This window comes from Phascolarctos cinereus, unplaced genomic scaffold, assembly GCF_003287225.1.
Source record: "Phascolarctos cinereus isolate Bilbo 61053 unplaced genomic scaffold, phaCin_HiC Scaffold_3;HRSCAF=262, whole genome shotgun sequence".
Classification (NCBI taxonomy): Eukaryota; Metazoa; Chordata; class Mammalia; order Diprotodontia; family Phascolarctidae; genus Phascolarctos; species Phascolarctos cinereus.
Window position 1 is genome coordinate 142,893,457 of NW_027555736.1, and position 14,592 is coordinate 142,908,048.

The 14,592-nt window shown below is 35.5% G+C and overlaps 1 protein-coding gene across 1 annotated transcript in view; it reads right to left on the minus strand.

Moving 5' to 3' along the window:
• The window catches only part of HERC1 (HECT and RLD domain containing E3 ubiquitin protein ligase family member 1), a 198,843-nt gene that overhangs the window by 42,128 nt on the left and 142,123 nt on the right, over window positions 1–14,592 (minus strand). Inside the window, exons 48-59 of the mRNA XM_078151198.1 lie at window positions 13,981–14,181; window positions 12,923–13,097; window positions 11,988–12,258; window positions 11,595–11,808; window positions 10,556–10,761; window positions 9,548–9,675; window positions 7,878–8,005; window positions 4,388–4,588; window positions 2,774–2,904; window positions 2,180–2,379; window positions 1,513–1,627; window positions 148–294 (exon numbers count right to left, since the gene is read on the minus strand). Coding sequence (XP_078007324.1) covers window positions 148–294; window positions 1,513–1,627; window positions 2,180–2,379; window positions 2,774–2,904; window positions 4,388–4,588; window positions 7,878–8,005; window positions 9,548–9,675; window positions 10,556–10,761; window positions 11,595–11,808; window positions 11,988–12,258; window positions 12,923–13,097; window positions 13,981–14,181 — 2,117 coding nt within the window. The remainder of the gene's footprint in view (window positions 1–147; window positions 295–1,512; window positions 1,628–2,179; window positions 2,380–2,773; window positions 2,905–4,387; window positions 4,589–7,877; window positions 8,006–9,547; window positions 9,676–10,555; window positions 10,762–11,594; window positions 11,809–11,987; window positions 12,259–12,922; window positions 13,098–13,980; window positions 14,182–14,592) is intronic.

Genomic DNA, 14,592 nt, shown 5'->3' on the forward strand with positions numbered 1-14,592 from the left:
AATCAAGGACACAAGACTCTAAAAATAAATTTTATCTTCAAAATAAGATATATTAATCAAGTAAAATACTTTTGATATTGCCTGGGCTCATTTAAATATAATTGTTTAAGCAAATATAAAAATTTTTAATAAAGTGTATGCCCTTACCCTTAAAGACCAAATGTTCATAAGTCCACCAAGTCCACCAGATACCAATGCTAAACCATCAGAACTGAAGGCAACTGTACGAACAGGAGTGATGTGCCCTCTCAACTGATAAACACACTTGGCACCTGCAGATTTTCTGTAGTTATCCTGTAATTCATTTTCACAGTTACAGATCTTGAAATAAAAACAGTATTCACAAATCCTAAGCTCAGCGATTATAATTATTTTCCTATTTGCATATTAATAAAGAACTGAAAACAACAAGACAAACAGCACTTCTTTTTTAGTATAATTGCATAAACTATTAAAGTATAATTTCCCTGTAACTGAAATTAGACTTAGGTCTTTTAAAACAGAAATCACGTTTTTCAATTAATTAATTAAATTTTAGTTATTTTATGTGTATAATTATTAATTAAATTAAAACATAAATTTAAAACACAAATTAAAGAAGTTAAAGAAGTTTTCAGACTTGTTCTATTTCAGTCTTTTAAAAACACAGACCTACATTCAGAGAGTACTAGACTAAATCAGGAGATGCAGGTAGTGGCCTGATCTGCCACTATTTGAATCTCTCTCTGGCTTCAACTTTCTTGAAGAAATTAATATATTGGATTAAATGAAGGCTCATGATTTTTTCAGAGCCAATATTTTATGATCCTATGATTCGATTTCAATACAATTCGATATGTTAATTAGCAAGACTAGATACTAGCAAAACTGTGAAGGAAATCAGATTTGTCTTTAGTTGACTTCCATATTTCTGGAGCTTTCACTCCTTTTGAGCCATTGCTCTTCCCCATCAGGATGTTCCTTCTCTGTTTTCAGGGAGGAAAGTCTGTGTTGAATTCATTCACATGCAAATATTAGAGATTCAATTTATTATGTATTCCAGAAGGATCTGTATCTTGGATCCAAGGATGAGGTCAATATAAAGAAAGAACTAAGTTTCTAACAGAAGAATTTCAGACATCAGGTGGGAGAGGAGGGTGCCACTTTCTTGGCACCATTCAAATAATACTATAAAATTCTCTAATTCCATCCAATAAAAGGCCAATTTTGTCCGTGTAAGCAGGACCAATCATTACCAACAAATATTTATTTAAAAATCACTGGGTACAGCATGGTATGTTACTCCATTAAAGCATGCATACACACACACACACACACACACAATGTAGAATGACTTTAATAATGAAATAAATCAACTTTGAAGCAAATAAATTCAATTATAGTTCACTCAGATCAAAAGTTCTAATGACCATTTAAAATGCTCTAAATTATTTTTTATTTTTCGCATATGCCTAATAGGGTCAAATAGCCTAAACCCTTTTCAACAAGTCTTACAACAAACTGAGTATTTACCTTGCTGTTTGATTCTTGTTCCCACCATTCTTCAGAACTAGTTAAGCTAGACTGTAATATATTCAATGCATCTTGGGAAACACGCCACACACACACTAAACCATTCTGACAACCACTAAAAGAAAAGATAGATCATACAAAAACAGAATATACATCAATGTATAAGTGTATATTTCAAAAAGCATATTATTTATTATAATACCAACAAAAATATTATTCGATATTTTCACATAGTATACGTCATATATTATTCCTACATAACATATGTATGTGTTGAGGGGGGACTCTGGTCCTGTGATTTCATTGGTATAAGGAACTCCTAGTAAGGAAACTTCCTCTATCAATGCAGAATGGTAGCTATTTTACAACATACATTGGAGAGTTACCTGGAACACTGAGAATTTTAGGGGATCATTCAGGGTCCCCCAGGCAAATGCATTAGAGATAGTACTTGAATCCAGATCTAGCTCCAAGGATGATTCCAGATCCACTATTATATCATGCTATCTAAGTAATGTATCCCATAATTTTAGTCAGTATTTCCTCACTTCTCTACAATGGACCTATGCACCTCATTGTTTCCACACTACAGGCAGACATTTCATTGAGCGAATTTAAAAAATTCAAAACTGAATACTGGCTACAAGATAAGAGAATGGTAACATACGTAGCAATCAATAATTGCAACTTGGGTCCTTTCCCTGGAAGGCTGCACCAGGCAATGCCATTCACAATAGATGAATGTGAAAGTGAGTGCAAACATCTCCAACAACCCGCTACAGGCCCCCAAAGCTTCACATTTTCTTCTTTGGCACATGTCATAAGAATATGACCAGTTGGATCCCACTTCATAGCAACAAGAGTATCCTAAAAAATGTAAAGGAAACAAGGAAATTTAAGAAAACATCTCTTTTCATAGGGCCTTTTAAACAATAAGGAAGCATATAAGTAAATTGATTCATATTTCACAAGTTTCTGCATTCAAAATAGAAAGAGCATATAATCAGTAGACCTTGTCTTTAAATGAATACAACCTATATTTTTGCTACTTAATTACTTTAAAATCAAAACCTTGCACAAGTGTTGTCACCTGTGTGCACAGAGTCTACCAAATCATTAAATTTCAATTAAGTGCTAAAGGTCTTGAAGAGCTGTATACTGTTTTAAAATATCTCTCTATCCAAACACAAAAATTTTAAGATACCATCATTTTCATGAGTGAAAATGGGAAGAGCTGAAAAATCTGCAAAAATGGCTATACCTTGTGTGCATCAACCAGAATAATGCCTCCTTTTTCAAGTGGTTCCTTCATTCCTAACAACAATTTACCATCAAAATATCCTACTGCAAAAGGTCTATCTTCACTGAACCAGGCAATGCAGGTAACAGATACTAGAGAACAGAACAAATAAACTAGATTAGTTGGTCATAATTTAATAGAAACTGATTAATACAGACAATGATTTAAGTCAATGAAGTGAATAATATAGGTAATCTCTCCAAATTCTCTCGAATGCATTTAGACTAAATGTTGATCAACGATAAGAACTGTACTACCCCCACATCCAACCCTGGTACCTTTTAAGTACTATTCACGAATGATAAGAGTAACTTCATTCCAGGCTTTCATTCTATTCTGGATATTTATTAGAAAACAGTAACAATCCTAACAAGTACCTTCTCTGATTTTACCCCCACTCTACCCTGCTTTTTCATCCCTGTTATACCCCAAAGGGGAGACCCAAATATCCTAAGTCAATGTAAGTGTTTAGCATGGGGACCAAGAAGTTAGTACAGGAAGTCCACAAATACACGTGTCCCAAATGCTGTCATTCTGATTTTTATTTAACTGCAAAAAATATTGTTTGATTTAATATAATAAGCAAACCTCCTTCTGTAAACTAAATATCCCAAATATATATGCATTACCACGTGTGAAGCCACTGTTGTTATTGACTAAATACTATTCAAAATTGCTACTGAATAGATAGCTTTGATTCATTATGTATTTTCTCATTCAACCAACTGAATATATTACTACCATGTATGGGAACCCAAACATTTCTTACATTAAAAAGAGATCCTCATGCTCAAAAAGGCTGGCAATAAGTGACCTAAGTCATAAAACAAAACATGCAGATATTTTTATATCACATTACATGTTACCTGTTCTCTATTTGTCCAAAATACCCTATTGGATGTGTTTGGTCATCAAATGCCTATTAGAGGATCTTAAAACCTTCGAGAGCAGATAGTTTTAAATAAACTTCTATTACCCCTTTCTAAGTGGCCAATTGGTGGTAATGGGATTTCCACAAATAAAGTAGTGAAAAAGACTAGCTCTCCACTTTCCTTTTTAAGCACTGGAAATCAGGATGCTTGGATCAGAAACTCCAACTATGTGACTATGGACAATTCATAGTCTCCTAAGCTATTCAGCTTCCTAATCTTCAAAATAGGAATTAAAAATACTGCTACCACCCACTTCAAAAGGCTGTCGGGGAAAAAAGTGTTTAATAAAACATAAAGCACAATACAAAATCTTTTATTTGTTTGCAAATATTGAATTCTAAAGGGAAAGCAGGAAATGCCCTTGCCTTTATATCTCTGGCTACTTTTCTGGAAAGCTCAACCTTCAGACAGATAAGTCTAGGAGCCTATTTCAACTCCTAGGTCATTCACAAAAAATATCAGTAACTTTCATATTAGATTACTATTCTCCCTCTTTTTTTGGCAAAAATCACTTTTCAAGTAGTAACCAATTCAAATGAAGCACCAACTTGACCTAGAGAAAAATCCATTTTGAAGGCAGATATAATAATGTTAAATTTATGATTAAACTACCAAAATCCCAGAGTTAGAAATCATCTCTTACCATCCTTTCGATAACAATGCTCCAACTCCTTTCGACACATGGTTGACACATCTACAACTTCAATTAGCCCAAGAGATCCATCCATACGGCCCACTAACAATAATTCCGGAGAATCCGATGACCACGTTGCTGTTGGACACTCTTCTGGCCAAGCCAGAGCAGATACCCAGTGTGGCTGAGTATCTACTAATGCTTTTCCTCCTAAGAGAAATAAATATTAGCTAGTACTACTTAGTTCTTATGTAGTTTTAAAATGTCAAGTTATTTCACAGCCCACTAAAGTGTGAAAGCAATCAGATCTTACAGAATTAATTTTACCATGATTCCTTTATTTTACATAACATTTTACAGGGAACTAGGTGGCACAGTAAATAGAATTCTCGACTTAGCCCACACCATAGTGTTATTGTGAGGACCAAAGGAGATCACTTATAAGAGAATGCTCTGCAAACCTTAAAGTACTATATAAATGCCAGTTATTATTATTATTACTACTACCTACTATCATATGTATAGGAGTTCATCTTCATCATTAAAACTGGAAAGTCTATTTTGCTGATTGGAAATGATAGCAAAATAATATTTTTCATAATGGAGGTAGCAGTTCATCAAGTTGTACTATTATCATATTACCATATGAACTATATGGGCTTTCTAGGGCACAGCAGATTCAAAGCACCAAGTTGGTACATAGGATAAGCTTAGCCAGAGGAGTTGCTTTAGAGGCAGGTATCCTGACAGATCATCAGTGAGAATTGATAAGCAGACAGCAAAGGAAGAGGCAGAGCATAAAGGAAGACAAATGCTATACAGTTTTAGATTTTTAATTGGGATGATAAATCTTCCTCAGTTATTTAAGCATACTGCCATATTACAGAATTGTACAATAGATATTCACAATGTAATCAAGAAAAGCTTAAGTTATATTCAATATATTTTATTAAATATGTTCTGTTGTTGTTCAGTCATGTCTATCTCTTTGTGACCCCATTTGGAGTTTTTTTTTGGGGGGGGCAAAGATACTAGACTGGTTTGACATTTCCTTCTCTAGCTCATTTTACAGATGAGGAACAAAGGCAAACAGGGTTAAGTGACTTGCCCAGGGTCAGACAACCAGTAAGTGTTCAAGGCTGGATTTGAATTCAGGTCCTCCTGACCACAAAGCCAGCACTCTATCCACTGTGCCATCTAGCTGCCCCAATATACTCTATATAATACTTTTGAAATAACAGATTATTTTTAATAAAATAAAGTGTGCTATATATTGAGCTAAATTGAAAAAGCTAAAATACAGTAGAAAAAAAGGTAAAGTCTCCTGTTTGGGTTCAAAGAGACATCTCAAGTACAAGATGGGGGAATGAGAGGGCACAGCTAGACAACACAGTTTGAAAAAGAAGTGGGATTTTTGGGGACTACAAGCTTAATATGGACCGACGGTATAACATGGCAAAGAAAGAAAACTAGTGATCCTAAGCTGCATTAAAGAGGTATTCCACCCAGGAAGGTGACGGTCTTGTATCATGTACTAGGTCAGACCACATAAGTGTTCAGTTCTGAGTATTACATTTTAGGAAGGACATTAATAAGTTGGAGAGAATCCAGAAAACAGTAACCAAGATGAGAAAAGACCTTAAATTCATGTCATAGGAAGACTGCTTGAAGGAAGTAGGTATATTCAACTTAGAGAGAGAAGACTTAAGAAGACAGGGCCTGAAAGCTGTCCTCAATGAGTACACGAAGGGCAGGCTATCAAGTGGGAAAAGGATTGTCTTGGTTCTTTTCAGCCCTACAGAGCAAACTGGAAGCAATGGTTGGAAGTTACTAAGAGATCAATTTAGGCTTGATGTATAAAGGAAATTTTCCTAATGATTATGGTAATTCAAAAGCAGAAGGGAGATAGTGGACTCACTGGACTTCCTTAAATGTTGTAGACATGATTCTTATTCAGTTATGAGTTGGACTAGATGGTCACTGTGTTCCCTTCCAACTTCGAAATTCTATGATTCCATATAGAATACTAACACGATAAAAATGATACTTTCAGAAAGAAAAGAGACAATGTAGTAGTATATCTGTAAATATGTATACAAATGCACACACATCTGCATGTACATATGAGGCACTTTCTTTCCTAATTGTTAGAGTAAATATACTTTGATATTTAATAAATCTGTGATTTAGTTGGTATGCGTACTTCCTTCACTAATACAGATCATAACCCCTCCTATGCCTTTATAAATAATTTCATGAGTTGTTGTGACAATTTTTTTTTTATTTATCACCTAGTGACCAGCCTTCTGGAGGGGAATGAACTTTTGCAAACTTAGATAGGCTGGTTTTGAGACAACAGTCTATTTTTGAATCTCTGCTTAAAGACTTCTGAGATTGATAGGAACCACTAGAGCTATGCATCCCATTGGCATAACCTTCTGGATCTGAAGTTCAAATGATGCCAACAATGAGGCATCAAAGAAGGACTCTAGTGGACATAATAAATATTATGTCCTATGTCCTATACTGTGGTGGATATAAAAAAAACCACAAAATACTGAGTTTTCTATACTAAAAATAAGACTACTTCAATGCAAACCAATAGATTGTTAAGTGTCAACAACGTCCCACATATGGTGCTATGTTCTGGTAATACAAAAACAAAAATAAAATAATCCCTGCCTTTATATTCTACTGGGAGAAGAGGAAAGGTGGGATAAAACCCATACAGAGATAAGCACAATGTAAAGTAATTTGAGAAGGGAGACCACATTACCAACTGGGAGGAATCAAGGAAGACTTTACAGATGAAGGGTCACCTACCCTGCATGTTTATACATGCAGAACTGACCTTACCATCTATACTAAGGCAGTGTTCAATTTAACACATATTTATAAATCGCCTATTATGTGTGTGGCAACTGCAAACAAATTCTCTTTACAATCTCTCCTAACCCTAACCTCCAAATAGGAAACAAACAGAATTCTTAGCTTGATGGGAACTACTGGATTAGTTAGAACTATTAGACAGGAAATTCTGTGAAATAGTTGATTTTATTTGTAGGTACCTGAATGTATCCAGGCTATTCAAGAGCTTTAACCTTAAGGTGTAAGTTTTTTGTTTGTTTTCAAAGGCATCAATGTTTGGACTGAAAAACAAAGAAAAATGAATGGTATACACCAGGAGTGGGGAATCAGCAACCTCGAGGCCACATGTGGCCTTCTAGGTCCCTGGGTGAAGCCTTCTGACTGAGTCCAAGTTTTAAAGAACAAAGTCTTTTATTAAGAGGATTTGTTCTGTGAAGTTTGGAGTCAGTCAAAGGGCCAGAACTTAAGGACCTCAAGGTCACAGGTTCTCCACCCCTGGCACTATACACAAATTGGCTTTAACATGACAGTTGTATACTTGTTCTATATTCATAGTCTATTAGGATTTAAAGAATTATATTTGTATAGAAAAAAGCATCGGTGTCAAAGAAAAATTATATACATATCTTACCATTAACTTGCCAAATATTCACCATCTTTTCTAAAGCACCAGCTAGATATTTGCCACTGATACTCCAAGAGACAGGTGAGAAGCTTGGATCACTAGGTGATCCCAGGCTTTCTTCTGATTCACTTTCCCTAGAATATAAGAGGCAATATGTACAAATCTGTGGAGTCAGCTATTCTTTAACCCCATTCCTATTAAAAGTCATATTAAACCTCTCAAACAAAATGATGGGCTTCATGTATTTATGTCTATTTAATCATGAAGGCATAAGTTACAAGGACAGCAAGTTTATCTGAGTTTTATAATCTCTTGTATCTAACAGTTAAGAAATTTATAAATCTAAAAAAACAGTGATACATTCAGAGAGAGAAAGCATTGCTTAGTTGTAAGGGCTCTCAATATGGGATCTAAGAACCTTCTTTTTAAAAAAAATTTTGATAACTGTCTTTCAATATAATTGACTTCCTTTGCAATCTCATATATTTAATTTTATGTACTTAAAAACATTCTGAGAAGGGGTTTTTACAGGATTTTATTTACACCAAAATAGCCCATGACACAACAAGATTAAGAAGCCACGGCTTAGCAGACAGCATTCTAGCCTGGAGTCAGGGTTCAAATCCTGCCTCTGATACATACTTGCTGGGTGGACTATAGGTAAAACCCTTAACCTCTCCATGTCATGTAACCCTTAAGTGCGAAATTAAATTTCTGATCTTCATCTGTGAAGGAAGTTACCACATAGGGAGAACTTACACTGATGAAATCCCCAGTCTAGACTACCCTTCCCCTTTCTCGCCATGATATTCAATATCCAATTTATATAAAGAAAACAATTCACTAACCAACAGAGTACTGATTTTTCAAAGATTTTGCATATGAGATGCAGAGCTCATTATTTCCCATTTACTAAATGCCCTAGGGAAGTCATAATCCCATAACCATCTACCTCTGTCGACCGTTAGAATGCATACAGGATGCCCAATTCTGCTTTATGAATCACCAAATATATGAGAAACCATGTAGTACAGTGGATAAGGATCTGTCCTTAGAGTTGGAAAGACCTAGGCTCAAATTCCATCTCTGATACTTAATGACCATGTGACCCAAAACAAATTCCTCATCTTTTCACGCCCTAGGCCAGTGGTATCAAACTCATGCATAACTCCCTAGTGCTGCCAATGTCTGAACTGACAGAGGAAGTTTCTTCACTGGGAGTTCACTATACCAATGAAATCACAGGTCTGGTTCCCCCACCCCATACGTATGTATATATGTGTATATATGCAAACGTGTATGTATAGAAACTAAATTAAAAACAATTAAAATAGATGCAATTCTTAAATCATCAACAAAGAACTATGAACCAACAATAGACTTCAAGTATGAAGCATTAAACAGTTGAACACTTTGCCAGCATGACAAGTCTTAGCTTAACCACAAATAAATTCAAATTCATCACTTTTTCAAAAATGTATATATTCTGTGCTACTTTAATAGAAATTAAAGGCATTTCTTTTTGGAGATAAAGTATAAGTTTGCTGAAGACACGGGAAAAATCAACATCTTTAGTGCACCTTTCCTCTTTAATTAAAAAAGGCAAAGTAATATACATTCGGGATAATTGTACGTATATAATTATTCTAAAGTTGAATGTTTATGTTAAAACTCACAATCTGTTGAATACACAGGTTTGTTGTAATGAATATTGTTTCTTGGTAACATTCCAAACCCTTATGGTACCATCATTGCCACTGGTTGCTAGAAGTCCTTTTTTATTACACCAAACACATGTCATTACCTAAAGAAGTTGAAAAAAGATGTCATTTGAAACAAGAGGGGAAAATTCCCATGGCATTGCAAAGGGAAAGAGAACTTGCCACTTCTGCAATGCAACTTGTATAATCTCATTCCTTCCTAAATATGCTATACATCATGTTTGTTATTATTTGGAATATGAGTTAGCATACTGTAATTTCCAAACAATTATGAATATTCTGCTGTTGTGAGAGATGTTTAAAGCTTGATTTGAAAATTAATAAGCTTCACCAAACATGTTAAATGTTAAAAAAAAAAACAGATTTTAAAATTCTTTAAAGCAAACAGAATGAGAAGGGTTTTTTACCCCTTTTGCTCTTAATTTTAAAGGGGGGGAGGGACAGTCAGTCTCCACTTTCTACAATACTTTTTATCACTATTGAGGAGGCCAAAAGTTAGGGGGGAAGAATAAGGTTATTTATTTTGTGAATATTTTCCTTGGGAACTTCCTCCTACTCAAATCTCATTTTTTCTATTTGAGCATCACCACGTCTACACAGACCTATTTAAAGTTGAGAGTTGGCAATTATCTGAGAAATCTAAGTAATTCAGACTTTTAAAATGGAAAGACTGTACAGTACTTAAGTACTGAGTTTTATGTTTGAGAAATTAGCTTTATATTTTAGAAACATTTTTACAATCATTTGGGACACTCAAAATCAATTACTGATAAATCACAAAAGTCAGCATGCTACAGCAGAAATAGTATGAAATCTACAGTTAGAGGACCTCCCATAGGCCCATGGTCAAGTCACTTAACCACACTAGACTTCAGTTTCCTCACCTGCAGAATGAGAAAGTTGGACTAGAGTATCTCTAAGGTCTTTTACAGCTCTAACTTTACAGGCCATGACAATACATACCCTATTCTGATGAGCCTCCAACTTTATAAAGAAGCATTTCCTCAGATCTCCTCCAATGTCGGCCAATGTCTGAGGACTAGTCTGGTTGTCTCGATCATGTGCAGCAAGTGTCCGCACAAGCTGCTGAGCAGCCCACTGCCTATGCTGTGAGGACAACCTTGAAGAGAGGCAGCAAGCTGCCAGTGCATTAGCCAGCTCCAGAGGGCCTACAGCAGAAGGATCATAGGAAGGATGGGCATACAATTGGTTAATTAAACCTGCTTAAACAAAACAGTGAAATGATGCCCAGATGAGAGTTGGTAGTACTGAACAAGCAAAAGTGGCATAACCCACATCTTCCCAGAAAAAATTTTTACAACAGAAATTTTATCAAAATATGCATCAAAGGTGCAATGTTAATTTCAAAGCAAATACAAAAGGCAAATGGAGTCATTATATTTTCACATTTCATCTTTACCCTGAGCAAAGTACAGATAGAAGTCATCAGAAATCCTACAGAAGGTTGGAAGCAGCATCTACTAAGATTAAGCTGGGCTTAGCTTTTGAAGATCCAAAATTATCCCATCAACCCACTGAAGAACTGGGAAGTCAGGCTGTAAGAGCACATTTTTCTTGTTCAAAAAGTATTACTAACACCTAGACCTGAAAACGGATTAGGAGGACCAAGAAGATGAAAAGTAGGATATAAAGAATTCTTAGCTATTTCCAAGTTTTACATTAGATTAATTAAACATAAAGAGAAAAATAACACTTTACTTTTCTAAATGCAGTTATGCAGAAGACAAAATTGTAGCTCTCAAACTACCTTCAGCAATAAATTAAAACTAAAAGTATGGCTTTATCTTCTAATATTCCTTGCACAAGCACACATATACTCAGGCATTTATTTTACGTGCCCTTCTACCTCCCCCCAAAATTTTCCAAGTTATATAATACAAAATATGCAAAAATTCAGATTTTACAATGAAACAGGTAGATAAAACATGTAAAAAAAATTTTTATCATGAATTAGGATCACTGAACTATATATAAAGCCTACCTTTCTTTTCAATTTCTGCTTTATCATAGTTAGGCCTCAGTTTAGCTCCTTTGTCTGCCAATAATGCCACAAGGGCCTGAGTTACTACAAAGTTGGGAGAAGTCACCAGCTTGTTTTCTTCAGCAATTCCTCGGAGAAAGCTGGGCAGAAACTTGAGCTGAATTGGATCATCAACTGTAGTTAAATTAACACCTGTTGCAGCAGAAATCAAGTTCTAAGGAGACAATCAAGACAACATTTTTCAATTTTTTTTACAAATTAGGATAAAAGATAATTTCCTTTTCAATGATTTTCAAGAGCAATGCTGTGCTAAGACAGAGAGAGTAGGGAGAGGAGGCTGGGAGTGGGAATAGGCGAGAAGCAAATAGATAAGTATGGATGAAATCTATCTACCTGTGTACACAACTGTACCAGCAGTTTTGCAGCACTAGGAGTATTGGACGCCAGACAGCCCACAGCTGTGCTTAAATAGGCTAGACATGATATTGGCTTGTTGCTCTTGCTATGAACTGCTCGAGAACGTTCTGAGGAAGAAGACACAGAGGAAGGACTTGTAGAGAGGCCAGCTCTCCCTGCTGCAGCTAAGCACATTAATCGAACCAAAGTTCTGATATCTGTTAAACCCAAGGATTCAAGGCCAGCAGCAAGACTACAGCTGGAACCACTGTGAAAAAATGAAAAACAGGAAAAAGAAGTTGTTAGATTTATAAGAAATAATTTGAAAACCCACATTATACGCATTATAGGTAGCAATAAAAATAAAAGCTGCATTAGCATGTTGTCATCAGCACAAGACATTAATTTTTTGTCATTACATTGTTTTGAGTCTTTTTACTTCAACTGATCTTCAGTTTAATTACAGTGCTTCTTGCCTTGTAAGTATTTTTGCTATTTGTAATTCTCTTTTTTCCCTCACTATTTTGTCAATATAGTATGTCAATAAAGGGCCACTAGATGAACCATGTTAACTTAGATCTTTGAGTTGCTTCAACCAAACATTGGCTTATTCAGTCAAATAACCTGCTTGACAATTTTCCCCAATAAGCTGATTTAACTAAATCAAAAACAGTGCATATGTTTGTGTTTACCACAGTGCAAATTACAGTCTAGCCTATAATATGGAATTATGTACCTTGACTCTAACAGCAGTAGATGAATTTATAGGTGAACTATGAATTTAAGTGTATCCCCCCCAGCAGAATGGCTAGATTCCATAATTTAAAAACTTTTAATTTACCCAGGAACTCAAACTGTACCAAGCCACTATTCCAATGACAATTCACACTTAAAGTTAAATAGTGTAACTGGACACAGAAAGGGACACTCACCTGACAGAAAGCAGGGACAGTGCCCTCATAACCATCGTTCGTGCCAGAAGAACCTGAGCTGCCGCAGTCACTCTTCTTAAAGCCATTACACGATCATGCGGATTCGCCAGAGCAGCAGCTTGCTCTCCTAATGTGATTCTACCTGAAGAACTTTTTTCTACAGAGCCATGGCAACCTGGAGAACACAAATCTCTGGTTATTTCTGAATAAGCAAGCGAGAAAAATATCTTGGCTTTCCCCTGCTATATCAGCATCAGATGTTATAATTAAAGCACATTTTCACCCACCAATTCAGGGCAGATTTTTACAGAAGGGGAAAATAGCAATACTAATTTAGTCATTAGACAAGCCTTTATTAGGTACCTATTATGTGCCAGACATTTTCCTAGGAGCTAAGGATAAAAGAGCTAAGAATGAAATAGTCCCCACTCTTATAGAGCTCACATTCAATTTTTTTAAAAAAGTTAATACAAAATAATTTCTGAGGGAGGAGAGAACTAGCAACTAAGGGGGCCAAGAAACGCCTTGTTTGGGAGGTTTCATTTGAGCTGAGTCTTGAAACAAGTCAAAAATCAGGAGGCAATGTATTTTAGGTACAAGAAATAGCCAATGAAGGTCAAAATACATTTTTCACTCTTAATTCTTGAAATTGTGTTGTATTTAGTACCACCTGAAATGGACTACTGGAAGGGATTAGTAATCTCTAGTATACAGTTTTTCTTTATGATGGTATTTATTCTAGTTTTTTGTATGTTTATCTACTTCCATTAACCTTTCTTTTGTCCATGTCTCCTATATGTCCTACACCCAAACAGAAATGAGAAAGGCAATTATTTTATAATTGGTCCATTTCCATTTTCCATTATCCCAGGAGAAAAAAAAAATCAAGTTCTTGTATGCTAAAATGTTGCTGACTGGGATAGAACACTACTAGGCCTCTGACTTGTTAGGAAAAACAAAAAAACAAAAATTACTGTTACTATGTTGTAATCCTTTGAGTATTTGTCCACGAAAGGATAATCAGCATTAGCACTCCGGGTCTACGTATTTAAGTTTACCTATTTGCATCAGAGTCTCTTCCATACTGTTGGTGGCAGTAACCATTGCCACAGATGCACCAAGTGGATCGCTATCAGGGAACTGAACTGGCTCTGGTACAATACGGCGGTCATTTAAACCTAATGGGCCAGCAAGCAATTCAAATTCTTCTTCACCAGTAAGTTTGTCATCTTCATCAACATCCAGCATGTCCCAGTCTTCTATAATTCAAGTAACAACAAACGATGGGAATATATACACAAAACATAAGGCTTGGCATACAGTTAGATGATATGATGTGATAGTTGACAGATCCAGATTTTCAAAACTGCATTCACTAAAAGAAATGCTACCAAAACAAACAAGAATGGTGCTATCTCATGGTGAAATAATCCTACTAAGACACTGCTCTGAAGCCAAGAAAGAATGTAATGGGATTAATTGCACAAACACAACTATAGTTAAACCAATGACAATAAATTTCACAACACTGCACATCTCACTAATGTTACAAATAATTTAAGAATTATTGGCATGGGGCATAAATAGCCCATGTCACACAGCATGGACCTAAGCACTGCTGAGGAATATATTGTTCCACAGAAGTAAACTTTTAAAATGATTGCTTCTCT